At 48.4% G+C, this 26708-nt stretch overlaps 10 protein-coding genes across 10 annotated transcripts; 4 read left to right on the top strand and 6 right to left on the bottom strand.

Moving 5' to 3' along the window:
• Positions 1-44: 44 nt before the first annotated feature.
• On the bottom strand, positions 45-3627 carry BGW36DRAFT_401414 (ankyrin repeat-containing domain protein; the record flags this gene model as incomplete). Its single annotated transcript, XM_046218738.1, has 4 exons — positions 45-2142; positions 2195-2963; positions 3016-3104; positions 3158-3627. 4 exons carry the CDS (start codon positions 3625-3627, stop codon positions 45-47), a joined length of 3426 nt encoding a protein of 1141 aa, XP_046066222.1.
• A 634-nt stretch (positions 3628-4261) lies between these two features.
• BGW36DRAFT_389984 (profilin) lies at positions 4262-5500 on the bottom strand. The gene is made up of 5 exons (XM_046217416.1): positions 5287-5500; positions 5191-5203; positions 5055-5139; positions 4847-4993; positions 4262-4778 (listed from the first exon to the last, which is right to left on the bottom strand). The coding sequence occupies exons 1-5, from the start codon at positions 5297-5299 to the stop codon at positions 4635-4637; spliced, it is 402 nt and encodes a 133-aa protein (XP_046066223.1). The 5' UTR covers positions 5300-5500; the 3' UTR covers positions 4262-4634.
• Positions 5501-7393: 1893 nt separating this feature from the next.
• BGW36DRAFT_364677 (uncharacterized protein) lies at positions 7394-9122 on the top strand (the record flags this gene model as incomplete). The annotated part of the gene is made up of 2 exons (XM_046214576.1): positions 7394-8158; positions 8211-9122. The coding sequence occupies 2 exons, from the start codon at positions 7394-7396 to the stop codon at positions 9120-9122; spliced, it is 1677 nt and encodes a 558-aa protein (XP_046066224.1).
• Positions 9123-9410: 288 nt separating this feature from the next.
• Positions 9411-15794, bottom strand: BGW36DRAFT_401415 (putative DEAD/DEAH box helicase; the record flags this gene model as incomplete). The annotated part of the gene is made up of 15 exons (XM_046218739.1): positions 9411-11591; positions 11616-12095; positions 12117-12119; positions 12156-12278; positions 12309-12428; positions 12465-12701; positions 12729-12811; positions 12842-12965; positions 12987-13067; positions 13092-13172; positions 13215-13409; positions 13440-13489; positions 13511-13525; positions 13568-15377; positions 15768-15794. The coding sequence occupies 15 exons, from the start codon at positions 15792-15794 to the stop codon at positions 9411-9413; spliced, it is 5610 nt and encodes a 1869-aa protein (XP_046066225.1).
• Position 15795: 1 nt separating this feature from the next.
• BGW36DRAFT_401416 (putative snare protein Ykt6) lies at positions 15796-16968 on the top strand (the record flags this gene model as incomplete). The annotated part of the gene is made up of 12 exons (XM_046218740.1): positions 15796-15816; positions 15870-15928; positions 15979-16038; positions 16082-16104; positions 16158-16205; positions 16264-16322; positions 16372-16406; positions 16461-16634; positions 16683-16714; positions 16766-16837; positions 16885-16902; positions 16952-16968. 12 exons carry the CDS (start codon positions 15796-15798, stop codon positions 16966-16968), a joined length of 618 nt encoding a protein of 205 aa, XP_046066226.1.
• Positions 16969-17327: 359 nt separating this feature from the next.
• On the bottom strand, positions 17328-17977 carry BGW36DRAFT_401417 (MGMT family protein; the record flags this gene model as incomplete). Its single annotated transcript, XM_046218741.1, has 3 exons — positions 17328-17490; positions 17605-17791; positions 17863-17977. The coding sequence occupies 3 exons, from the start codon at positions 17975-17977 to the stop codon at positions 17328-17330; spliced, it is 465 nt and encodes a 154-aa protein (XP_046066227.1).
• Positions 17978-18411: 434 nt separating this feature from the next.
• On the top strand, positions 18412-19470 carry BGW36DRAFT_307225 (putative cell cycle control protein; the record flags this gene model as incomplete). The annotated part of the gene is made up of 1 exon (XM_046212222.1): positions 18412-19470. One exon carries the CDS (start codon positions 18412-18414, stop codon positions 19468-19470), a length of 1059 nt encoding a protein of 352 aa, XP_046066228.1.
• Positions 19471-20236: 766 nt separating this feature from the next.
• On the bottom strand, positions 20237-22222 carry BGW36DRAFT_307511 (putative serine protein kinase Sky1; the record flags this gene model as incomplete). The annotated part of the gene is made up of 5 exons (XM_046212245.1): positions 20237-20674; positions 20725-20956; positions 21008-21110; positions 21160-21977; positions 22038-22222. 5 exons carry the CDS (start codon positions 22220-22222, stop codon positions 20237-20239), a joined length of 1776 nt encoding a protein of 591 aa, XP_046066229.1.
• A 1325-nt stretch (positions 22223-23547) lies between these two features.
• On the top strand, positions 23548-24624 carry BGW36DRAFT_307302 (Metallo-dependent phosphatase-like protein; the record flags this gene model as incomplete). The annotated part of the gene is made up of 1 exon (XM_046212227.1): positions 23548-24624. One exon carries the CDS (start codon positions 23548-23550, stop codon positions 24622-24624), a length of 1077 nt encoding a protein of 358 aa, XP_046066230.1.
• A 131-nt stretch (positions 24625-24755) lies between these two features.
• BGW36DRAFT_329358 (FMN-dependent dehydrogenase-domain-containing protein) lies at positions 24756-26487 on the bottom strand. Its single transcript, XM_046212797.1, has 3 exons — positions 26321-26487; positions 25943-26256; positions 24756-25895 (listed from the first exon to the last, which is right to left on the bottom strand). The coding sequence occupies exons 1-3, from the start codon at positions 26421-26423 to the stop codon at positions 24816-24818; spliced, it is 1497 nt and encodes a 498-aa protein (XP_046066231.1). The 5' UTR covers positions 26424-26487; the 3' UTR covers positions 24756-24815.
• Between the last annotated feature and the right edge of the window lie 221 nt (positions 26488-26708).

Raw genomic sequence — 26708 nt, forward strand, 5'->3', positions numbered from 1 at the left:
CACATTGTACTGGGAGATCCCCTTCAAGATGTACCGTTGGCCCATCAATCGGGCAAAATACAGTACAAATCAGAGATAGCAACTCCTTCCTGTTTAAGGCATTCCTCAATCACAATCTGATCAAAATCCTGCCATGAATCGCCTTTCCTGATAATTCTGGTAAATTCCTGCGGGTTTCTCGCTCTGTCAAAGCGCAATTCTGACTTATCAGCCGGAGCTGCAGCTAGTGTTTGCTGCAATGTCTCTCCATACCGCCCAGCTGGGGTATCCATATCATCGCCCAGTTTGAGAAGGTGAGTGAAAATTTGAGGTTGTGGATTTTGGAAAGCATGTCGCAAAACAGTAGGAAACATTTTCCCTTTAATATGGACATTGGCCCCTCGCTGAAGTAGGTACTCAAATATTTCAGTATGACGGCAAAATGCCGCGGTGTGCAAGCAGGTACCAAAGGGGCCTTCAACCTTATTCAAATCAACGCCCTTGTCGATGAGCAGTCTGAGTGTGTCAACAGGGCCACCGGCCACGCATGCTTCCTGAAATGGAGATTCGAGTCTGCCTCCACCTTCGTTGGGATCTGCTCCGTATTGCAAAAGGGCTTCAACACCGTCGGGACATCTACTGGCGCAGGCTTGTTGTAAGGGAGTCCTATCCCCATAACGATCTGCGAGGCGTGGATCAGCTCCTTTCTGGAGGAGGAAGCGTATGAGATTGCCATCTCCAACGCCGGCTGCTGCTCCCAGTGCTCCTGTACAATTCATATCAGCTCCGTGTTCAAAGAGCAACTGTACCATTGGGACGCCTCCATTCCTCGATGCTGCTGAGAGACAGCTTTTGTAGAACTTAGTCTTGCTTGGTTTATAGTTGGTATCCGCGCCATAGTCGAGAAGTAGTTTTGCACACGGTAAGTCTCCATTTAAACATGATGTAAATAACGCGGACCCTTCCTGATCCCCAGAGATGTTCGGATCTGCACCTCGCTCCAGCAAGACTTGTATAGCATTCAAACTAATTCCGTCAAATTTTCTATACCCTCCACCCATTGGCAGAGTGGTGAAAAAATTGAGCAGACCTCTCCCAACAGCCGCCGCCTGCAATGCAGTCCCAAAAGCTCCACCTTGTATATTCACATCTATTCCACTGTCCAGGTCCTTTTTAACAAGTTCTTCAAGGCCGAAATAGCCTCCCGCATGCAGATTTGTGGGGAATCTTACATCGCCTCTAAAATCAGCACCGTATTTTACCAACAATTCGACAATATCAGCTGACACTTTGTCCTTGGGTCGCAGGCCTATCATATAAGCAGCACGCAGTGCATTTTGAAGCATAGGTCCCCGCTTCCAATCGATCTCTTTACTGTCAAGCATCAGTTTCAACACTGACAACAGCCCGAAAGAGCTGGCCACATATAGTGGAGACTGAGTGAGAAGATCGTATAATTCAGGGCTTGCTTTTGGTGTTGCGACGACAGTTAAGAAGTATCGAATCCAGCGAAGATAAACATCTTCCATATTGAGAAGAAATTTCAAGGTTAGATGGTGGATTTTGGTGGCTGATACAGGCACCTGTTCGTAATGGTAAAGCCAATTGTCCGCAGCATAAACTGCTAATGGGAGACTATCCACAACGTCACGAAAGTTTCCTCTGATTAAACGCATATACATAAGGCAGCATTCTGTAATCGAAGCATGCGCAGCGGACTTTTCAATATGGAAGCGAACGACTTGACCATTCAGAATATCATTCGATAGGAGGTATTCCTGAATAGATATATGTGCAAGTCTTACAACTATCCTGGGCTCTTCCTCGGTGCCGGGACTACGCTCCTCGATCGTTGTCATAAGTCCTGGACAAATATCAAGGACCTCATTAGGGTCCCAGATATGCTCGATTTTGTCGAAAGGTTCAATATTAAAATCCATGGCGACCAATTCAGCTAGCTCTTCAATGTGCAAAGGACGGGTGCTGAATAGCAGCCAATATAGCATTCTCATGGCTACGACATAGTCATCGTCTGATATATGACTGAGCATTTGAGCATATGTTTCATTGAGGTCTTTAGGCATGGTTGCAAGTTTCCGTCGTAGATCGGGAGGCCCCCGGCAGCGTCGTAATTCTTTTAGCTGGCACACCACCCATAGAAACCTGGTGAAATAGTTAGAAAATCATCATCATGGGCTAATCTAAGCTAACCTACATGCCATCGGACTTCTCGATTAAGGAGTCTTCAATAAGTTTCTGAACCTCGGATTGGCCACGCCACCGTTTAAAATCTCTGTCGGTGCGTAGGCGATCTCGGATATAGTTGCGAATGTCCTGTTTGACGACCGAGGTTGTTAACTTTATTGACGTAACAATTTTCCCCATGTTCTCAATACACTCCTTGATATATTTGGTGTCACGACTTGTAAAGAAAATATGGAGATTTTCGTCAGCTTCCTTGTTAATTTCCTCAATCATGTCGAACAGGTCACTCAGATCCTGGCACTCGTCTAGTGCATCCAGAACGACATAAACATTGCAAAATTCAGAAGTCATATTCATAAAAGCAGATAAGAGTTGACTCGTTGACCGTTGTTTGTTGCCATCTCCGAACAGCTCTATCATAACTTCAGAGTTTTTACCCCCACAGTCAAATATTTGCTTCAACAAAGATCGCAACATCCCCTCTGGTGTTCTCTTTGTAGCATCATCTGCCTTGAAATAAAAGTATATTACAGCAATGTTCATGTTTGTGGCTCTGTGTCCCAGTAGGTCTTCCAACACTGTTGACGATAATACCGTCTTCCCACTTCCAGGGGTTCCATTCAGCCAAAAGGTGTTTGGATGCAGCTTCCATTCCTTGTATCGTTGCTCTTGAATAAGCCAATTACCGGTATTTTGGGCCTTCGTTCGCAATGCATGCATATAATCAACAGAGGAATCGGGTGCTGATAGCCATCGTGCAATTTCATCTCCACGCCGATCTGTGAAAGAACATTGAGCAAATCTCGTCAGCAATACATTCAGCAACCTTACTTTTTATTTCTTCCCGTTTCTGCTCATGCAGACTTCTCACAAGAGTATTAGTCTCGGTAGTCTTTTGGCGAATATCTAAAACATTGTTCCTATTGTCGACGTGTAAGTGGATCAATTTTCACACTTGAAGACGGAAACATACGTCTCGTCCAAGGTCAAGGCAAAACTAAACAAAGAGATATACTCAGTTATATCCTCCATAATTTTCTTCATATAAGCTTCTTTGATAGGCCAGTGCAGAGCTTTCAGTAACGCTTCCCTTTTAGACAGATTTTGATGCTTCGGAGGTGAGATATCTGTCTCCAACTGCTCTAATTTTTGAAGACATTCTTTAAATAAATCCTCCATATCACGTATTCTGTGTAGCGTTGGTAAAAAGCACTCTTTACCGATTGAGTCCACATTATTGTCGCTAGCTTCGGTAGAATCGCGCTTTGTGAGCTCCTCCAAGGTTGCAAGAACAATCTGCAAGCCACCTAGCCGTTGAACAAGGCCAAGGATAAGCGTTTTCGAGTTTTTCGCTGACCTCACATATTGCATACAATGACCACAGACCACGGTTGTTATTTGAATCACCGCGATGAGACTGGCAGTGACACTCAAGGGATCCATTACATCGATTTGGCGAAGCCATTCGTCCTCGACTCGGAGATGAGAAGGCTCGATGGGAGATGCGTCTCCTATTTGAATCCATTTTGACAAGGCTTTGGCGCCAGGCTGTAGCCGGTAATGTCGCATTTGAAGATGCGCTGGACGAATAATATTGAAAAAGGGCCCAGGCTGTGCTGTTGGCGCTTCGCTAATCCCTGCATATGCTGTGCCGCGCGGTTAGAAACAGCAAATCAACGCAAGCTGTTTCACATTGGTATGTGTCTTTCAAGATGACTTGGAGAATTCCAAACGAGCTCAGTGTAATGTATTTATTGTCTATTGGTTCTGTCTCTGTCAAGGTGGATATTGTTGTCGTGAAACTGGATGACGCCTAGAGGAATGGATGGCGGTGGCCTCTTCCCCCCGTGGCAGAAAGTAATCGGCTGGGAGCATCGTCGGCTTCTTATCTTTAGTGAATCAAAGCAATTGTTCTATTTGCAGTCTAAATTAGCTCTTTCGAGAACAATGAAGAATATTTGGCATCCGAAAGAAATAGCCAGCTCATGTGACTTCAAAATGTTCGTGCCATTTTTATCCTACCTTGATGATATAGTCCCTTGCTAAGGAAAGGATAGGCATCGATATCTACAACAACTTAAAAAAGTCTGACTATGTCTGATATTGAGTGTTTGCATAGCGAAATCGATTCTAACGCCAGACTAAGATGCTTGCTTGAGGCTATCGATTATAGGAGATATACTTATATCAGTGCTTGCAGGACTGTGTTTGCTATTACAAAACTGAATGGGCCATGCAATCATGACATTTCGAAATAAATGTGTCTATAGCATATCCCGGTACCTATGACCATAATTACCAAAGCAGATGAGTGTGAATAAGGACATAATTGTAGGTTTTATACAAAAACCGTACCAACATTCCATTTTCCCACTCGAGAATAATCCTATGTCCGCACTGTATTATGAATGGTAACTCCCACATAGGTAGAAATCAAATTTCTGGTCTCATTATGTGTACTTGTTGATATGAGCGGCCTGGGTAACAGCAGAGGAAATGGCCTCGATGGGCGAGGAGGCTTCAAGATAGTGCGCGATGAAAACCGCCTTGTTACACTTGGCGGCAACGATACCTTGCTTGCCTGTCGATGTGGTCTAAAGTAATTAGCATCCAGTAGGACAAGTCAAGGGCTGGGCGTTATATAGTAGCTAGAAGCACACACCTTTTGGACGAGCATTATTGGAATGTCAGCATCGTCGTCGATCTTGTTCAAAACATACTTTTCGCCCTCGAATTCGGGTCCCTTGCTTCGAACACCTTGAGGGTCCGTGAAAGCGCCGACGATTACGGAAATCTCCTCGTCAGAAACCTATTCCCAGGTCAAATGTCACTCCCGCGTCTCTTTTGTTGTGTTTGCAGAGAATCTATACCTCGATGGGTCCTCCTTTACCCCATGTGGTCTGACCAGTAGAATCGACAACGATCACTTTGTCGAATGTTCCCTGTGCAACAACACTGTACTTACGTTAGGAATGTTTTTGATGAAATGCGATATAGAGGGCCTACCCTTGCGCGAAAGCTATGCAGAGACCATATCAGATCAGCTCAAATTCGCTTCCGACTGAGAGAAAAGTTGTATAAAGAATTTCAAGGAAAACATACGGTCCCAAGACATTGTGTGTGCTATGATAGTTTTGATGTATAGAAGGTAGAAACGGAAGCTCGATGGTGGCAGTGCACGGCCCTGAACAGCTGATTGTTTGAGCTGCCGTCCAGCGTAGAGAAGAAGTTCAGAAGATACGATCAGATAATACGCACAGATATCTTCCACGCGAGGGGAGTTTGATCTGTCTGGAAAAATGATGTTGTGTGGTGTATGATGAAAACAACAGTTTGGCAACACGAAGAGCAAGCTGAGTGGAGTGAGGGGCCAACCTTGCCCCGCCTTCCCAAGGCGATTTTTCTGGGTGGCAGCTCGGCTTCACTCTGCTTGCTGCCCGCCCGGTTGGCGGCGTTGAACGTCTTCGGCCCAGCCTCATCATTGCTGCCATTGCTGCCATTGCTATGCCGTGGTTTGCTCGTCAAGTTGTCAGAATGTCCTCCCTAGACATATCCAGTCGCCATTCTGGATAAGTATCGCCATCTACTAACATCGCAGTCGCCAGTATACCATCCGCAGAGCTTACAAGCTGACGCTACAGCTGTCCACCATCGAACAATGCCCACAAAATCAGTTTTTTCGCGCCGCTGAGCGATGGATTCATCGAAGGAAATCTCTACGAATGACAAACTGTATGAAATATGGCATTATGGCATATCGTGGTATATTATTCAGACATGCAACCAGCCTGCGAGTTAGATGCGACCTAGCAGATGACGTAATTTCGATATGAGCGGTCGCAAGCAGATACGGTGATTTACAGTGGGGTGTACTCGTGGCTCATAACAATCAATTCTAGATACAGAGCGGCCAATGACAGGGCTATTTACGGGTTATGCACGGCTACCCTGAGAAGAAGCGGTCTGCGGTTAGATCATCGACCTCTGGTTTTACCGGCAACTTCTCGGAATTATGCAGGTTGAATAGCCATGGCAAGGGACGGAATGCATCCCGGCGCAACAGACAATAATAGATAGAGACGATGCGTCTAAACACACTTTTCAAACGCCCTCGGATCATATTGCTAATACCTTAAACCTGAAGAAAAGTACTCTGTAGACGGTGTCATGCATCTCGTATCTCAACCGAGCCAATTAGTTGGATGCTGATACGCTGAAGCCTTGACGGTTGCATGCACGCTAATAGCTCCTCTGCTACATAACGCCACAGTGTTTCACCACTGTTTAGACCCTTCCTCACGTTTTCTGAGCCTCGCCATCTTGCAGGAAAAGTACGGTGAGGTCAGTTGATCTTGCAAATGGCCCCAGAAGCATTGATGAGAGTCGGCATTCTTCTCAATTTGGTACATTCGAAGCAAGAGATTTGCACAGCAGTTGGCACGCTCTGGTAGTCGGCTATCCATTAATTCACCCTTGTTACCACGGCCGTTCTGGCGTCTTCAGATTTACCAAAAGACTTTTTCCGATGGAGGGAGAAAAAGTCGCACGAGCTTTTTCTTTTTTGGTGGCGACTGAGTTCAGTTGACAAGACAATTGAAGCTGAAGGACACAACGGAATTGTCGGAAACATGGCCGCTGATTGGGCCAACGACAAAATAAAGGTGGCGGTAGTTTAATTAAATCCAAAGAGCCGTCTCGCCTTCTACGAATGCGACTCGCCTGCCGCCCGTGAGCCTGCTAATCTGATCAACCGGGCCTAGCAAGCGAATCGATCGGGGGCTGGCACCTGCAGCTGACTCGAGTCTGCCCCGAGCAATCATGGACCATGCCTGGCCTTTTGTCCCTGACTGGGGCTGATCGTTGTTGTCCAATGCCTCCCAGGATGAGAAGAAACGGGCCAATCACCGCCCCGGCCCGCATAACATTTGTCTCATCTCCATCTAGATGTGACATCTTAAACACACAATGAATTAAAGGGTTGCCCTAGCCCACTATTTGGGTTCCAGACTTATTTGTACTTGTTTGAGTGTCATTCTCCTCTCAAATTCTGCGCTGGTGCAGATTTCTAACTTGACCAACCCTCTTGGCCTTCTGGAAAGCCGTCCGTTCTTTTCGAACACTATACGAGTCCTCATTTTAGGGATTGGATATTCAGCTTCTTCAATTCGTGCATATAATTTTTATAAGAAAGTATAGAAAAGGAGGGAAAATGGGTATCTTTGGAAGGAAGCACGGAAATTCGGCCACTGCGATATCACAACCGGTTCTCACTTTCACAGACGCTGCGCCTCGAGATGATCTCCGGGGTCTCTGGGACATTGAATCGCCCAAGCAGGGTATGGCCGAGCGTGGTAAACCCCACACAGAAATAACGATGCAAGAATTTCAGGACGCCGTTCAAGCATTTGACTTTACCGTGACCGAGCCGCCAGACGGATTGGTCACTGGACATTCTGCTAATGGCACCATGGACGGGTCTATGATTGGGATTGCATTGGGTAGTCCTAGCATGCTACCGCCTCCGCCACAATTTCAACCGATTGAATGGAAGACCCCTACCATAGACGTTTCTTCGGAGAGGACAGAGCCACCGGGCTCTTTAAGACGGAAGCCAAGCAAGTGGAAAAAGTTCGGCGATCTTTTCAAAGGAAAGCAGGGTGAGACGAGGCAGACGTATGAGCCTTTCTACCAGCTCGACAGGAATAATCAGCCATATCATCCCGAATCACAGATGCAATTTCCAAGCTCCGATAATGGAACTGCTAATATCAACCCAATACCAACACCGGACAAAAGTATCATCAAAGGCCAGGATGCCAAAGATGATTCGTTGTTGCAGATTGACATTCCTACTGTCCATATGGAGCGGTACAGTGTCATGTTTAGCAGTGTGCTGGGACAAAAGCCTTCTTCGTCTCTACTAGCCAGACGGAGTAAGGCATTGAATCAGATACAAGTTCATCATAGAAAAAACGTGGGTTTAGTATCAATTTCCGTTTCATATCAGGATTATTAACAACATATAGAACAATTTTATCGAACCTCCTATACCTCAACGACGGGCTACATCCCCCGGACCAGCAAAGTCGCCTGCGTTCTTATTGTTCCCCAATAACGAAAATGGCCCTTCTGCAAACCCTCTAGATGCCACTGCGCCATTGGAACTGAAGAGTCCTCGTCGATCAAACACTTTTCCCGCGGAAACCCCGCGCACCCAAACCAAGAACACTCACCTCACCGTCCCAGATCTTACACCTGCACTGTCGAGCGGCACGTCATTGGGGTATGCATCGACGGAGGTATCTTCAGCCGGGATTGATTCTCCTTCTGAGATAATTTCCAAACCTACCTATATTCCCGGACCAGAGCCTGTCTGGGAAATGATCACGAAACGTTCTGACTCGCCTTTGAGCATCACCATATCTGCGCATGTCTCGACACACTCAACCCCAGCAACAAGCCGTGAAGACCTTGTCAGCACGAAAGCAAATCAACTACCGCGAGAAAACCCCTTGTTTCCACCAAGAGTCAGCAGTCGCGATCATGACCTACCGATAGGCCAACCAAAACCGCGAGCAAGATCGCAAACAATGCCAACGCCATTGAAAATCAACAAGAAAACAGTATCAATAGAACAACAGCCAAAGCAAAAACCACCACAACGTCAAGAGCAACAAAAATTCGCCATCTCTACCGCTCGTTCCGTATCTGTTACTGGCCGCCGACCCCCCAAACAGTCATCTGCTTCTCTCGCCCCTCCGCCATCCTCATCCCTACCACCCGGACCAGCCACCCGAGATCGCTTCCAATTCGAGCCCACTAACAAGGACGAACGATTCGGCGAGCATCAGAAACTCGTCCCCACAGTCGTTGATATCCGTCGAGGATCAGGCCATCAACATAAGAAGTCCGAAAACGTTGTAATTGAGACGTTGTGAGTTTGGATGGATAGACCTGATTTCCCCTTCATCAGTGTGTTTACACGTATACTTTTATTACCATAGAGCAAAGCTCTTGTTAACACGCTCTCGTTTTCCTTTTGTTGTTGAGATACCACTTTTTTTCACATTTTGCCATTTGATATGGCGTCGATCATTTTAATGTCATCTAGCCCTAGTTTATACCTCAAATAGACTTATGTACATTCAGAATCGTCAGGTCAGGCGTATCCCGATCATTGATTGATTGATCAATGTTCTATTCATAATTCTAATGCCTACTACAAATCATTTCTCAACCTGCGCATCAGTCTCTACCGTCCTCGCAGCTGAAGACGACTCACCCCCTTCTTCCTCAACCGGGATCTTAATCCCATTCATCGCCCATTCCATCCCGATATACGCATCACTAATAATCCTCACATTCACTCTCATCGTCCCTGAGACACCACCCGGAAACTTGACTGTCGCTCTAGTCGTGGTCGTCGTCGTCATCGCTCTCCCTCCTTGGCTCTTACCCTTACCCGATGAAATAGTCTGGTTTTTACGGTTGTTATTCGTCGAAGACCACGAAACCCGCTTCAACGCTACAAGATCCCCATTTCTTTCGTCCGACACAACGAGGAAGTAACCCTCCGTTTGAGGTTTCGGGAACCGCGGGGCGTAGATTTTGAAATCCGGTGTGGAAGGAGGGTTTTGGCGGCTTAGTGTCAGTGTCATTCCCGTCGTGGAAATGGTTGATAGTGAGATTGATATGCGCGGGAGGGTTGAGATGATTCTGTCGAGTTGGTGGAGAGATACAGAAGGCAGTTTTGAGGCTAGAGTGGATGCACGGCTGGATGTGAGCGCGATCAGGGAATCCGGGAGACCGGTTTTGGGTTTTATTGCGTCTGGTTCAATGTTGGGGAGTATAGATAATGGATGGTCTTCGGGCCATCGCGCGGATTTGATGCATTGTAGCAGGGTCATCATCATACGGCAGGCAGGCATGTAGCCCAATTCAGCGAGAATATCGATCGAGGCTTGGATGATACGGATGCCCTGGTCTAGGACAGATGTCTGGTCACCGACATAATCGGAAATAGGGAGGTCGATGCGCGACATGTACGCTTGCAGCAGTAGGAAAGCCTTGATGTGAGGATCCCACATTGGCAGGTCGCCCATAGGCTCCGGAGAGAGAGGGAGATTGCGCGAGAGTTCGGCGTTGATGAGGTCTTCGTTGTGTCGTACGGGGAGCTCGTCGAATTCAGTCGCAGAGCACATCCATGCGAGAACTTCCTGAAAGGTCGGATCGCGTTTGGCGTGGCTCATCAGGTAGCGGACTGTCCTGTGCGAAAGGTAGTAGTAACTCATGATCTTACCAAACGGCGTAGGGTCGACTTCGCCAGTGGCTGAGTCTAAGATAACGCAGGAAGACTCAGCAAGCTCGGATAGAGATTTATCGACTAAGTCGATCATGAACTCAGCTGCGATTTGCTGTGCAGCAATGGTATTATGCTCGTCGGCGGATATTTCCAATCCGTAATACGAGGGATTCTTATGGAGGCGACGGAAGAAGAAAGTCCACGTTAGATAATCCAGCGCATCCTGTTTTGTCACGATTGTGCCAGCAGATACTTCTGCGCCCAAATGGTTATCCAACACCTTGTGTAAGGTTGATTCTACCGGAAATCCAGTATGCAGGAAGTGCTTGTAAAAAGCCTTTTTAGCGTCCTGAGTGAAAATCCGTGCAATACCGGAGTCGTCGAATTGTGGACGACCAGCTCTGCCGAGCATTTGCAGCACATCGGTCAAATCCATATCCCTATAACCCTCAATTTTAGCATCGAAGAATTGCGTGCCCTTCACAACTACGAGGTGTGCCGGCAAGTTCACGCCCCAGGCGAGAGTACTTGTAGCCACTAGGATTTGAATTTTGTTATTTGCGAAGAGTTCCTCGGCGAGTTGTCGGTCGGACTCAACCAGACCGGCATGATGGAGACCGATACCGAAACTGAGAGCTTCCCGTAAAGCATCGTCTTTAACACGGGTGAGATTGAGTTGAAGATCGTCTTCTGACATGCGCACGAATCGACGTGGGTTATCTTCCATTCCACAATAGTTGATGAGATCCTTTGCTGTCAATCGGGTTTGTCTCCGAGAAGCGACGAAGACAATGACCGGCTTCTCAGGAGAATGATTTTTTATTGCCAAGAATGTTGGGCGATTCATCGACTGCATTAATGGACAGAACCCACGCTGTTCAGGGAAACCGTCAATGAAGATTTCCAGAGGAACTGGACGGACAGAGTGTCGGAAGTTGTAAAGCCCCTCCTTAACACCGAGCCAGTTCGCCAGGTCCGTAGCATTGGCGCATGCAGTGGACATGCCCATCAGTCTTACCGAGCCCTTAGACTGAGAAGCAATATAATTCATACGAGACACGATGATTTCCAGGATAGGACCACGATCACCACCCAACAAATGGATCTCGTCAATAATGACCAGGCTTACTTGTCGGACATACCCTCTGGTCTGCCAGCTTCGAGAGATACCGTCCCATTTCTCAGGGGTAGTGATAATGATATCGGCATCCCGGATTGTTCGCGTATCTGGAGTGTTGTCACCAGTTAACTCAACCAATCTCAATCCCATTGCAGCAGTAAGCCGTTTTCGCCAGTCCTGAACTCGTTCGCGTACTAGAGCTTTCATCGGGGCAATATAAACAACTTTAGACCCTGGGTTTTCACGGAAAGCCCACCACATAGCTAGCTCGCAGGCAACAGTCTTGCCACTTCCTGTGGGCGATCCCAATAAGACATTAGCAGATGTATGGTATAATGTATGAAATATCTGTGTTTGCATTGGATTGAAGTATTGGAAACGGGCTCCATAGATCTCCTCTAGAATTGGGTTCTTCAAGGCAGAAATTGGAAGGGGTTGAAGGTCGAGAAGATCTGTGTAGACACTTTCAGTATCCGGTCGAATAAGATGCTGAAACGATACCGGTGTGACTGTCTCCGCACCAAGCCAGCGATCAGAGATGGTTCGAACATATATTTGAGAAGGTAATGGATCAGACAATGGAATGGTGAAATTCAACTCGTGCTCATCATAGAGTTTCTTTCGGCTCAGGATGAAATATTCATGATGATAGATTTCGGATGTATCTGAATTCTCAACCCAGATCCAGTAACCTTCTGATACGCCATGGTGTCTATCGTTCCAGATAAAGTCAGGATAGAGAGAAAGCCGAATACGGAGAACGTCACGGTTGAGAGGCGCGATTTCAGCTTCCACACTCAATGTTGGGAAATTGTCGAGTAGCTTGGAAAGAGTATTTCCCATGCGATGGTTATGTACTAGCTGGCCAATTTCAGCCGGTTCCATTTCCCGCATGGACTGTACCGATGATGTTGGTAATTTCTCATCTAGATTTTTGAGGATAGGCAGAGGTAGGTCAAATTGATGGAAAGGATGTTGGAATGGCCATATTTGCTTTTCAATCGATTTGCACATCGACAACAAAACCTGGCATTGATAACCCCAACGACGGTTCAGAGCAATCATGAACAGCGAACGGCATATACGTGCAGACTGCTGAGCCACATATGCCAAGTCCGAAACGAGGGCAAAATCTTCCAACTTTGCACGAGAAATGTAAGATTGCAAAAGAATGTTGGTTTTTGCATGTGGGGAGTCATTACCCCCTTCAACCTCAGTCTGGAGAGCCTCCTCACGTAACCTTTCAAGCTCTTTGGACTCGTTCTCACGAGCTTGAATATTGTCAAATTCTCCGCTTAAACTGATCATCCTCAGAACGTCCGCTTCGCTAGCTTGTGGCCTCATCAAATCGTTGAAAATCTCAATACTGGTTTGCAAAACATAGTATTGACTAGCAATACGGCCAACATCTTTGGCGCGCAGTTCTTCCGTTCTTTCATTGAATATGATCATCTGGCTTTTCTGCAATACTCGGGCCGCGTTGACAATTAATTCCCGGCGTCTTTGTACCAACATCGGATCATCGCGGATCTCTGCCCATTCGATGCCGTAATTGCGTGGCTCGCGCTTCATTCGAACGAAGAGATAAGAGTAACCAAGCCATTGCACAGCCTCGGCTACACTTGTGACAGTACCGAGTGAAATTTCTGCATTCAGGTTATCCACCAATTTTGCAGAGAATCGGGACTCAATAGGCTGCTGCGATGTTACAGCAGAAAGATAATGGTGGAGTTTGTCGTGTGTTGTGCAAATAAAACCAATACCAGTGTCCTGAAACTGTGGACGACCAGCACGACCAAAAATCTGCAGAACGTCAAGGATCCCAAGGTCCACAAATTTACCTTCCTGTGCACTGTAGAGCTGCGTTCCCTTGATAACGACGGCTGCGGCGGGAAGATTGACACCCCAAGCTAGGGTTGCTGTACAGCAAAGAACTTTGATATGGCCTTCAGCGAACATGCGTTCCATGAGGTTACGGTCTGATCTTGTTAAACCAGCATGGTGCGCGCCAAAGCCAGCTGCAAAGAGATCTCGTAGTTCTCTCGCGCGTGCACCTTTCAAATCCTTTACTGCCTGACTATATCCTTCTGTATCCTGTGCCGTCAGAAATAGATCCTCACACTGTTGCTCCGCAGCCATCTGCTTGAAAGTACGGGCCGTCAGGACAGTGTCTTTCCGAGAGTGAACAAAAACCATAACTTGGTGGCCTTGCTCCAGCATGTCTCGAACTTTCTCAAATGCAACGGCATCGAGATTCTCGCGAGATTGTTTACTGCCAGGCTTTCCTTTAACACCGACAAAATGCTGTTCCAGCGGTACGGGACGGAATGATTGATCGAAAAAGAACAGGCCAGCCATTCTATTTACTTTTAAGAAATCTGCAACGTCGATATAGTTTGGAAGGGTCGCAGAAAGCCCAACAATCCGAATCAAGGATTGTGTACTCTCAACCTGACGCTCGGTTCGCGCAACAAGAGATTCAATAACAGCACCACGTTCGTCGTGAAGCATGTGAACTTCATCAATGATGAGCAAGCGAACTTTCTGGACAAGTTCAGTATCACCAGTGCTTTTTCTCGTCACAACATCCCATTTCTCAGGGGTGGTCACGATGATTTGAGTTTCCACAATCTCGCGCTTCGATAATTGCATATCCCCAGTTAATTCTCGAACTTGAATTCCCAGCCATGCCAGACGCTTTCCTAGTTTCTCTGTGACTTCAGCTGCCAGAGCCTTCATGGGTGCAACATAGACAACTTTGAAGTCATCAAGTTGGACTGTAAATTCTGTTGCATCAGATTCCTCCAGAGGATTGGGTATGATATTCTTTGAAATGGCATTGAGAATGGTCAACATGGCAGCGTCTGTCTTACCAGCACCAGTGGGCGCACAAATGAGCATATTCTCGCTAGTTTTATACGCAACTTCGTAAAGTAGACTCTGCATCCGGTTTAGCGTTTTGTATCCTTTAAATGTGCCTCTGCACAACCCATCTAAAGACGAAATCTGGACAAGTTTCTGGTTTGGTCCTACTGGAGAAATGCCACGCGATGCTGGGACGCTGATTTCGGTATATTTTTGATGTTCAACCTGATCACTACCATTCGGAAGACCATATTTCTTTCCTCCCAAAGACAGTGTATTGCGAGAGTCATGTACTTTATAAACGTGTGGGTATTTCGGTCCCTCCCGGGTTTGAGCCCCCGCTAGAGGTGTGTGTTTGTGCTCGTGGTCTTGCCGACGCAGGGATTGTTCACGCTCTGCGAGAGTTTGCAATCTCCCGGCCATCAGTCCATCCGTTTGAGCTGCACTTCTTGACGTCTTGGGTGAAAGTATCTTTTGTCGATGAGCGATCAAGTCTATAACCAGGTCAAGATTATCGAATCCCACAATCTCAGCCAAAGACATTTGCAGCTCGTCATCCCCGGAATCAGCTGCCAGAACTGCTGTTATTTGCTCTAAAAGCTCTTCTTTTCCGAATCCAGACCTTTGAGACGCCAGTGTCTCACATTTCGACACCAACCAAGCGTAGCTATAATCTTCCGTGCCAGAGGGAAGCAGCACCCCGTTTATGTCGTCAAAGTCATCACTTTCTTCATCCGAACTAATAACATCCCAAATATCATCTACTGTTCCCGAAGAGTACTCGTCATCTTCGAAATCGACATCGACGTCTGTGGCGTTGTTTAGTTCGATGGTTTTCGTACGGTCGTCGAGTTTCAAATCGGCAATAGATTGCTGCATTTCAGAGAGCTGTTGCAGCCACTGAGTCTGTAGGGTAGCGATGTCCGCCATTTTCACTGTTGCTTATGTACAAGTGTACCGATATGGGGTTGATGCCAGAAGCAAAGAAATATAAAGGCATCAGTGGGGTAATAACAAGACGGCGGGATGTTGCTCTTAATTAGTCACCGAGCAGGAGTTAGGGCAGTCTGTCAGGGCTTCAGGCTTGGCAACCTTAATACACCGCCAAGGGCCGTCCGAGGCGCTAAACGCCAAATGGCAAGCGGCAAGCGGGGGCCACAGCCGCCGCAATGACAATGGGAGCGGAACCCCAGTGACACTGCCTGTTATCTACTGCTGTCACACTCACCACAGACAGGCAACGACATACTGGCCTATGCTTATAAGCTTGCCCTGCCTTGCTGACACTTGCTCTACACAACGATCGCTTGTCCATATCACCATCATGAAGATCTTTTACATGGGAGTAAGACACTCTTGCCGCCAGCCCCCATTCCTTGAATTAACCCGTCGTCACAGGTCCTCCGCAACGAGCCCAAGCCGGCCTTGGAGCTCACCGGAGAAAAGGATCTCACTAGGTAGATACAGAAGCGGTCGGTTTACTGGCGTTTTGGCTGATGAGGTTTAGTTTCTCGAGATTTACTCGCCAGAACTATGAAGAATTCATGATGCAAGTCCCCGCTGCTAGGTTCTGAAGATTCGACGTCGCTAATACGTTTCTTTCATTACAGGCTATTTACAAAGACCGTGGCGGGTGAGCATGCCGCATGCGATAATAGATAGAATTTAGGGGCTTATGCAGAACAGAAAGAACCAAGGCCGGTCAGAGACAAACAATCGAGGAAAAGAGCTACAGTGAGGTTCCAGATTGTAATTACACGGGACGGCATACTGATTCTGGGATAATCAACAGCTTTCCATTCCATGAGCCGAGACGGTGTCGCCGGAGTCATTGTCAGCGACAGTGAATACGTACGCCTGTTCCATCTGCCCGCATCATAGTCCAAACTAACCGAACCAGCCTCCTCTTGTCGCGCAACAACTCCTGTCGAAAATGTATGCGTCATATGTCTCTTGAGTAATATTACCCCATGCTGATCAAGCGACTAGCACCGACGAATTCCTCTCCAAACACCCTCGCAGCGAATACTCTAACCCAAGCTTGCCAGAACGAGGCCTCGCTCTTCCTCAACTGGCTGAATACATCAAGAAATACCAAGACCCGTCACAGGCGGATTCGATTATGAAAATCCAACAAGAGCTGGACCAGACCAAAATTGTGCTGTATGTTAAACCTAGCAAGTTGCCCGAAGGCCACGCTAATTCAAATAGACACAAAACTATCGAATCGGTTCTAGAGCGAGGTTCGTTCCTATATAATCTGGGTGGTATATCAGAGACTAAAGTCTTTATAGGAGAGAAAATCGACAGTTTGGTTGCCAAGTCTGACGGCCTCTCATCTCAAAGCAAGATGTTCTATACCCAAGGTACGTCACTTGTCCCGTGAACTAATACTTTACTAACAAGACAATAGCCAAGAAACAAAACTCATGTATGCCCCATTACTCGACACAGTGTAGGTCAATGACTGACGAACTTAGGCTGCGTTGTTATGTAGTTGGAGCCCCTTCCCTAACCTCTTTTTTCTTATGTAACTGCAAACAAATCATTGCTTCTGTCGTTGATATTCCCTCCTGTCACAACTTTTTGACAGCCTATCTCATGTTCATGCCACCACACCCACACCACATTCTACCATCATAATTAGATTGCTTTTTGCTTAGTACATCATATTTATAACGTCTCTGATGAAAACACGGTACAAATGTGAATTTTGCTCACCAGACTGTTTTCCATATCAATCAATCAGTGTATCTTCATGCCACACACCAATTCTATCGCTAAACCCATGGACGTTACATTGCATCATGCTACTCCGTAAAAACAAGCTTTCTGAACCTGTATACTTTCCATATATTAAACATCACTCCCCTCGCTCTCCCCCTCTTCACTCGGCAACCGATCCGGGAACCATCCGTATCTGTGCATATCAATATAATAGTCCCCCATCGCATCCTCCTCGACCGTAACGCCTTCATGTCTCAGCGCATCAGCCTGACGCGCTGCACTCCCAGCGCCACTATAACAGTCAGCACTATCCACTACTTATTATACCAGTTGACCCCCGGACGCATGCGGTGCACCCATCATTAATGTCATATTAGCCTGAGCTATGTAGATGTCTACTACATACCGATGCGATATCGTCCCCTTTGAATTCACAACTCTCTGCCAGGGGACATTATCATCATGAAAATGATGGTAAATCTCGCCGCGCTCGTCGTTCTCGTCTTCTCCTTCTCCATCTCCGTTGCCAGTCGAGTTGGTCCTGTTGGATGGGAGGTGTTTCAGACATACCCCGACTTGCCGGGCTCGGCGGGCTATACAGGGCATATGATTAAGTAGTCATTCTCGAGCTGTGTTTTTTCAGTTAAGGATGTAGGAGGCTTACGGTATCCTAGTAACAGTGCTATATGGCCGTAGGTGGTTACGTAGCCAAGGGGGATTTCTTGAACGGCTTCGTAGACGGCGTTGAACCAATGCTCGGCTTCGTCTGTGCGGGGCATTTTGTGGTAGGAGTGAGTTGGATTTATTATCTGTAGAATTTGGTGGAAATATGTTTTAAGGTCAAATTGTAGCTGATTGACTGGAAGGTCGAAGGATGCAGATCAATGTTGATGCTCTGATTTGAAATCGATACGAGCGGCATCAATGCATGGTTTTGAGCAGTGAGACTTCAGACACATGCATTTTATGCCAATTAAAATTTAATATGAGTTGTGAATTTTAGTCAAAGGTAATCACAGAACTACATGATTAATAACTCAATTGCAAAAATCCTCGATATATTTGAAACTATACATGGATTCTACTAAAATCAACAGCTATCTAGATGTAGCCGCAACAACATTAATCCGCATTGATAACCACCCATCAAGCTCCATGCTTTTACTATCAACTCCACCACCACCAAACATTTTTAACACGCCAAACACCTACAATGCCCTCGTCTCTGGCCGACTACCTGGCCAAAAATTACCTAACTGCGGACCCGCAACCCGAGCGCCCCAAAAAGAAAAGAAAAAAGAACAAATACGGCGACAACTTCGACGATACTGGCAGCGGCGGCCTGATTATCGCCGACGACGATCCGCCCTCTCTCCGCGCCTCAGGCGGCCCTAATCACAACGAGGATGACGAAAACTCCCCCTTTGTGCTAGATGCCTCCCGCTCAACGGCCGAGTTCCGCCGGAAGAAGAAATCCGGCTGGAAGGCTGTTGCGACTGCTACGCCTGCTGGTGGGGAGGGTGAGGATGAAGCGGATGCAATTCTGGCCTCGGCGGCGGCAGAGAGTGCGGCGAGGCTGCGCGCGGAGAATATGGATGATGCGCCAGCTATAGAAGGGGGTATTGATGATGAGGAGGACGGTGGTCCGCGGATGGAATCTGGGGCGCGCCCCGGTCTCCAAACAGCGGCACAGACAGCGGCGATGGTCGCAGCACAGGAACGCAAAAAGAAGAAAGATCTCGCAGCGTTCCAGGCGTCAGTGGCACAGCAAGAAGAGGACGGGGCAGCAGCGAGCCACCAGCAGACGATATACCGTGACGCCTCCGGGCGGATTATCAACGTGGCTATGAAACGCGCTGAAGCACGACGAGCAGAGGAAGAAGAAAAGGAAAAAGAGGAGCGGGCAAAGGAAGCGCTGATGGGGGATGTACAGCGGCAACAGCGTGAAGAACGACGACAAGAGCTACGAGACGCGCGCGCGATGCCGTTGGCGCGGACGGCGGAGGATGAGGATTTGAATGAGGAGCTGCGGGCTCGCGAACGATGGAATGATCCTGCGGCACAGTTCTTGACGTCGAAGAAGACGGGTACGAGTTCGACGGGGAAACCTCTGTATAAAGGGGGCTTTGCGCCGAATAGATATGGGATAAGGCCTGGTCATCGGTGGGATGGAGTGGATAGGGCGAATGGGTTTGAGAAAGAGTGGTTTCAGGCGAGAGCGAGGAAGGAGAGGACTAGTAATTTGGAGTATGCGTGGCAGATGGATGAATAGCATTTTCATTACTCTGTATACGACATACGTTGACTGTATAAGGTACATAGCACAGCGTGGGAAATTGGCGTTGGGAGTTCTTCTCGGATTATATTATTATAATTCCATATTTCCGTCAATTGTTAAGAGTAAACAATCCTCCACTAATTCCTAAATTCTCAAAACATAGGGAGAAAACAGAAGCAGCTCTATTCGTATCATGAATTTTCATATCAAATCAAATGAACAACAAACTTTGTAAAACATCCAGAAACAATGCATCTACATAACGAATGAATGTAGTATGTAGAGTATGCCTTTGTCAGGCGGCTTCTCGGCTGACTGACCAAAAAGAAAACCTCCATCATATTCAAGACCAATGACCCAAGCAAGTCTCCCAATATGAACAAAGGAAAGGGGAGGATGGATATAAATGAGAAACCAATAGTCCTGCTATTAGCAGTAAGAGTAGGACTATTCCATTGATTCGGTTGGTTGATGTATGAAAGTCGTGGAACAAGGTGATAAAGTCGTAAGAAGCGCGGCGAGGAGTTTAGATCTGTGTAGGGTTCCACGCGATAGTATTCTGCGAGTAATAGGGATTGGTATCCCCCGTGCGGCCTTATTACCCGCCTTGACAAGGCAGAATAAAAGGCCATCGGTATGGAATTCTAACGGATATGATGATGCCAAGGTACGAGAGGTGAAAGAGGTGAAAAGAGTAGACAGCAAATATTCAACAAGATATAATTCTCTTGCTCCTCTTAATGCATTCAGAAGACAAAATTTATCGTTTCTTAACTTCCGACGCCCAGCCGTCAATATTCTCTCCGCGCGTGCCAGGCGATATGTCCAGATCAACATTGCTCATGCCTGGCGTTTCTTTGACGAAGTCGTGGCTCGACATACCTCCTGCATTCGCTCGGTCTTCTGGTAATAGCTCAAGCATCGGGAGTAAGAAGTCGCTGATTCGTTTGCCTTCTTCCACCGTGAAATGATATTTCTCACGTAGTACATCCGGCAATGCCCAGTGCCGGAGACGGTGGATGTTGCGCAGTTCTCCCCTGCGGTTGAATATCTCTTGTGACCATTTCCCTGAAAGACATAGAGATCGGGGGAACGGTCCTAGCAGCTCGATGATTTGGGCAATGTGGTCATCGTCTTTCCCGTACTTGGTACCGGACTGGGGGTCGAACAGGTAGTCTCCAGTGATTAATTCAAAAATCTATGCCTGATGTAAGCATTTGTCCTTATTCTATCATAAACAGCTCTTACCATGCAAGCCATACTCCAAACATCTGTACTGGCCCCCCACTTTGCACCTAGGATAACTTCCGGTGACCTATATTGTCGCGTCTGAATATCATTTGTGAAATGATGGCCGACCCAGCATGCATTTCCTAGATCCGCAATCTTGACCGAGATGATATCGCCTATGTCCTTGGGTGGGGAATCCGAAGGGCTCTTATCTAAAGAAATACTAGAGACTTCCTTCTCCAACAAGTCTCTGTAATGAATGTTAGCATTACTAAGATAAAAAAGAGAAAAGGTCTCTTACGCCGTCTTCTCGCGTTGCTTTTGCATATCATCCTCTGGAATGGTGGGGATGTTGTCCTTGATGCCCAGAACATCTTTCATTGATACCGCAGGCTTCGAATTATCTGATGCATGTTAAACAGAGCATCAAAAAGAAAAAGAAAAAACACTCACCTCCCTCGCTTAACATCTGGTTCAGACTGCTATGAGAGCTACTAGACTTGAATAGATCCATATGACTGAAGCTCGTGTGTAGCGGACTCGGAAGTGGCTGACTGCCTGTTATAAGAGTGCGTCTCCGCCGACGGCCATTGCGATTATCGTCTTTGTCTTTGTCGGTCTTGGGATCATCCTTCACGTACGTCTGAACAATCTGCTCGACGTCTCCAATCTCTATCAACACGTTTTCCGGTTTCAGATCGGTATGAATGATGCCACATTCTCGGTGCAGATAGTCCAGTCCTAGCAGAACCTGTTTTGTAATCTGTTTGACCAACGGCATGGGGATACCCCGATGATTCCAACGTTTGATCAAGCCTAGTAAATTCTCGCCTAGCACTTCAAACACCATGCAGACATGAACACCGTTGGGTCCCTTGTGCTCGAACGAATCTAACAGACTGACGACATGTTTCCGACCTGGATGGCCAGGGTTGGCTTGGACGATCTTGGTGAGCAGCTTGATTTCATCGATGGCGGTCTCGGTGTAGTGGGCGGCGGACCGCACAACCTTTAATGCGACATGCTTGCCATTGGTAGTGTCGCGCGACAACCAGACAGTTGAGAAGTGACCCCATCCCAGCTTCCGTACGACAACGTACCGGCCGTTGTTGTAGGTCTCTCCGACGTGAACAGGATGGTAACCACCTTTGCAGTAATCCTCTGAATCCTCCTCATCAGCTGTAGTTTCTTGCTCCTCTCCAGATGAGGACGACTCAGAACGCGAAAGCGGCGCGGCCTTTTGGTGGGATAGCGGGGATGCGACCGGGACGCTGCGACACACTTAGCACCACCACACAGCAAAATAATAAAATCAAAATAGAAATACAGACCCTTGGCTGGAAGTGCTGGCTACAGACGAGTCAGCAATGGCAGGATTCTCGTTTGTCACAATAGGCTTGAGATCAGTACCCTTCCTCCTCTTTTTGCCGCCGTTGCCATTTGCGGCGGCAGAGGCAACGCTCGCCATCTGTTTTCCCTTGTTAATCACGGCCTTCTTGATGTCTCCCCCATTCATGATCCGGCGGCCGCACTGGTGAGTGGCAAGCAAGCAGATCGCAGGACGATCGCAGGACGATCGCAGGAAGCAGGTGAGGTGAGGTGCTGAGGTGCTAGTTATTTTGTCGGTGGGAAAAACCGAACACGGTCGGGGCGATTGGGAGACGGTCCAGATGCCTGAGGGCGGGGAGCACTCAGTACGGTGACCTGCGGCCTGTGGTGTGCGGACGGCGGACGGTTGGGGGGGGACTCACTCACACTACTGGTGGCAGCAGGAACTCAGTCGATATATGGGGCTCCGAATTGGTCTTAGCCAGAGTCATCGACAGACAGCGATGAAGTCGATAGGTACCCGGAGCTATGGCGTATCGCCACTGCGCGCTCGATCTCAAACCGATGCAGGAGGGGCGGCTAGTCACGACTCAAGAGGTAAGAGGGGTTTGGTCAGTAGTGTGACGGTGATCGTAATAGTATTTAAGCAGGTCCTCAGCAGACTACAGAGAAACGGAGGAAACGTTAAGCTGGAAAGCAGAAGCAGCAAGAACAATATGAATCATTGAGGCTGGCTGCGAACATGAGCGGGCGCTGGCGGTGCTGATTGGAGGAGGCCAGTCCAGGAATGTCCGCAATGGTACGGGATTGCTCTTAGTCTCTGCGTGGACGGGGAAGTAGAACTGGATCGTGACCTGACTGATACGGTGATAGATCGAGTGATACTCGCAGCAGTAGCAATAGCAATAATGTAGCCGCAAGAGATTCAATACAATGTCAACTGGTGTCGGCGCAAGTACAATATTGAAACAGGAAGGAAGGAACTCGCTCAGCTGCCACGGAGACGCCCGGAGCGGCCTCAGCATTAGAGTGCGGCTATGACGACAGGCTTCTATTTATCACTAGACTCACTCCATATATACTATAATATAGGGAGATTGCCCAACAAATGGGTGGTTTTATTACTGTCTGTGATTGAATCTGTGGTTTAGATGCATTTTTTATCTGGTGATGGTATGGTTGCACGCTGTTCTATGTACGTTCTAGTATTCGTATGGTAATGAGTCCTGATATTAATAGAGGTATAGCTTGATGCTCACCGCCAGCGCCCCAGCAACCTACACTCACAGGTTACCACAATACCGGCGATCTCGACAGTCCTTTCCTCAACAGCTGCAGCTACCAGCTAATTATTGTTATTATTAATCACATCCAGCCTTTCACTACGCTTCTTCTATTAACACCTCTACCCCACATCTCCATCTTCATCTCTCCATCCCCAGTTCCAACATCAACATCATATCCTGTTCAACACCAGTTGACCCTACCGATTCATGGCCTAGGCCGCACACGATGGCAAACCCCTTCATCGAGCGGCCGATCGTCGACCGCCTGCTCGCCTCACCGCTCGCCTTCTTCCTGCACCCCGTATACATCCTCCTCCTCCGCCTACGCGGCTCACCCCACACACCATCGCCAACCTCACGCCCAATCCGCGTCGTCTGCATCTCAGACACACACACGCTCGAATGGCCCGACGTTCCCCCCGGCGACCTACTCATCCACGCCGGCGACCTGTGCAATGATGGCAGCGTGCGCGAGATCCAGGCGGCGGTCGACTGGCTTACGGCGCTGCCGCATGCACACAAAGTCGTGATTGCGGGCAACCATGACAGCTACTTCGACCCGCGCTCTCGCCTCGACGAAGACCGCGACAAGACATTGGTGTCAGTTTCCGCGTCGACCGCATCAATCCAGTCCATCGACGACTTTGACAGCCACCGCATCGACTGGGGCGACAACATCCACTACCTCCAACATTCCTCCATCACCTTGACTTTTCCAGACCCCGGAGCTGGAGCTGGAGCTGGAGCAGCTGCTCGATCTCGGAAGCTGAATATCTACGGCGCCCCCCAGATCCCGACCCCAATGTCGATGGGCCCCGAGCATGCATTCACCTACCCACCCTCACAAGACGCCTGGAGCGGGACAATCCCGATAGAGACAGACATCCTGATCACGCACACACCTCCGTATGCCCACCGCGACCTCGGCCCGGCCTTCAGCATCGGCTGCCCCTTCCTGCTCGCCGAAGTCTGGCGTGTGCGTCCCAAACTGCACGTCTTCGGCCACGTGCATTTCGCATACGGCGCGGAACCAGTGTACTGGGACGAAGCGCAGAAGGCGTGGGAGAGGCTGTCCACGCGATGCTCGCGGCGGCGCTCGAGATGGGGGTTTCTATATGACTTTTTTACGCCGCGTAATTGGTTCGATGCGCTTAGGGTTCTGGTTTATGGTGTCACGGGCATCGTTTGGTCAAGGGTTTGGGGTGGAGAGTCGAATCGTGGGAGTGGCTGGATGGTGAATGCTGCGGCCATGTATAAGGATTCCGGGGTTCTGAGGAATCCACCGCAGGTGTTTACGCTTTGATGCCTCTGGCTGTTATAATCTATCTCACTATTTTGTGTTGCTAATGCTGCGTATAGCGGGTCATCTGTTTTGGCGTGGAGTTTAATATGTATATATTGATCGAGTACGCACATAAGATTGAACATTGGAATCTATCAATGAATATATAGTAAATATATAGTACGGTATCGTACACTCATCTTATCGTCTATTTACAACTTCGCCTTCTCGGCAAACCGTGGCGACAACAACGGATCATATACATTCAACCCCAACGTATCCGACGGCACCGCTGCGTGATGGCCACCCTGTAGACCCCTAACATCCAACAAACTCGGGTTCAAATCCTCAATCTTGGCAGCGCCAATCAGCCGCATGTTCATCTCCATCTCTTCCTTGAGCAGCTGCATCGCCCGCTCGACACCTTGCTGGCCATACGCCGACATGGCATACAGGAACGGTCGTCCAATACCCACGCCCGTGGCGCCCAAACACAACGCCTTAATGATATCCGTCGCCCGCCGCACGCCACCGTCTACAAAGATCTCAATCTTCTTCTCCCACCCTCGCTCACGCAGCACCGGCATGACTTCTGCCAGCACCTCGATCCCCGAGCGCGCAAAATCAAGCTGTCGACCGCCATGATTCGACAACACGACGCCCTGTACACCGGCCTCGACGGCCCGCAGCACGTCTTCCACACACTGCACACCTTTCAGAATAATCGGCATTTTGGTAACGGACAGAAACCAGGGGATATCCTTCCACGACAGACTGGGATCAATAAACGAGGATATGGCGCGCGCCGCGCCTTGCGACCGATCAACGCTGTCCCCGCCCTTTGACTGCACGTTCGACCCTTCGTCGGAGAATTTCACGCGCATGTCCTTCTCACGGCGTCCCAGTTGCGGCGCATCCACCGTGATGAAGAGCGCCTTGCATCCGCGTTTCTCGGCGTGCTCGATTATGCGTTTTGTGATGGCCCGGTCTTTGTTTACGTATAGTTGTAGCCATTGCACTTGGTCGCCTTCCCTGGCGTCGACAATCTCGTCGAAGGAGCAGGATGCAAGTGTCGGGATCATCTGGACCACGTTGTGCTGGCGCGCCGCCCTCGTCAGGACTACTTCGCCCTCCGGATTCCCGAGTTTCCCCAATGCCGTGGCGGTGATGTAGAACGGGATAGAGGTCTTGGTGCCGAGCATTGTGGTGGTGAAATCAACAGTTTCAACGTCCACGAGGATCCGTGGTCGGAACCAGATTTTGTGGAAGGCAGAGTGGTTTTCCCGCATTGTCTGACTCAATTAGATACACAACTAAAAACTGATGGAGAGGTTCGTACAATCTCGTCATCGGCTCCGCTCGAGTAGTATGCCCAGGCGGTGTTCTTCATGACCTGTCTCGCAACAGCCTCGAAATCGAGCAGATTGTAGCACTGCGCGAGTGGGGGCATTTTTTTGATGCGCTCCTCGCGCTCGACTTCGGCGGGGTCTTTGACTTTCTCGTCCTGCTCGACTGTCGCCATGTCGACGGCGCCCAAGTGCTTGGAGGCATCGAGATACTTGTCGAGGGTGTCTGGCGGGTGGATAGGCTCGAATTCCTCGGTGGCGTCTTTGCCGGCATATTTCAGGATGATTTTCTGGCCGCCGGGGTGTTCTGCATATGATTCATCATTAGCTGGTGGGGTTTTTCTCTCTTGTCTTTTGTGATATACACATACCAGGTAGGAAATCGGTGACATCATAGGCCTTGCCGTGTACAATCACCCAGCACGAGTCTTTGGAGTTGTGGGTGGCGACCTGCTGGCCGGTGAGTTTGGCCATTTTTAGTACCAGCTGGTCGCAATGTATTGTGAAAAAAAGCAGTACAGAAGAAGGAAGAAAGAGGAAGATAGGACAAGATATCTTATAAACGGGCCAAGATCGCACCTCGGGATAGTACCGCGCGAGCCAATCAGATCGTCGGGCGATTGCGGAGGGCAGGCGTGGCCTATCAGCGGCGGGGAATTAGAAGTTTGCGGGGATTCGGGAGAGAGAGAGTCGGCCGAGAAATCTATACACAATTACCCATCATAATTTATTACTTTTTCCGAGTTTTGGGACTATTAA

Source organism: Talaromyces proteolyticus (genome assembly GCF_021365285.1).
Source record: "Talaromyces proteolyticus strain PMI_201 chromosome Unknown BGW36scaffold_14, whole genome shotgun sequence".
Taxonomy (NCBI): Eukaryota; Fungi; Ascomycota; class Eurotiomycetes; order Eurotiales; family Trichocomaceae; genus Talaromyces; species Talaromyces proteolyticus.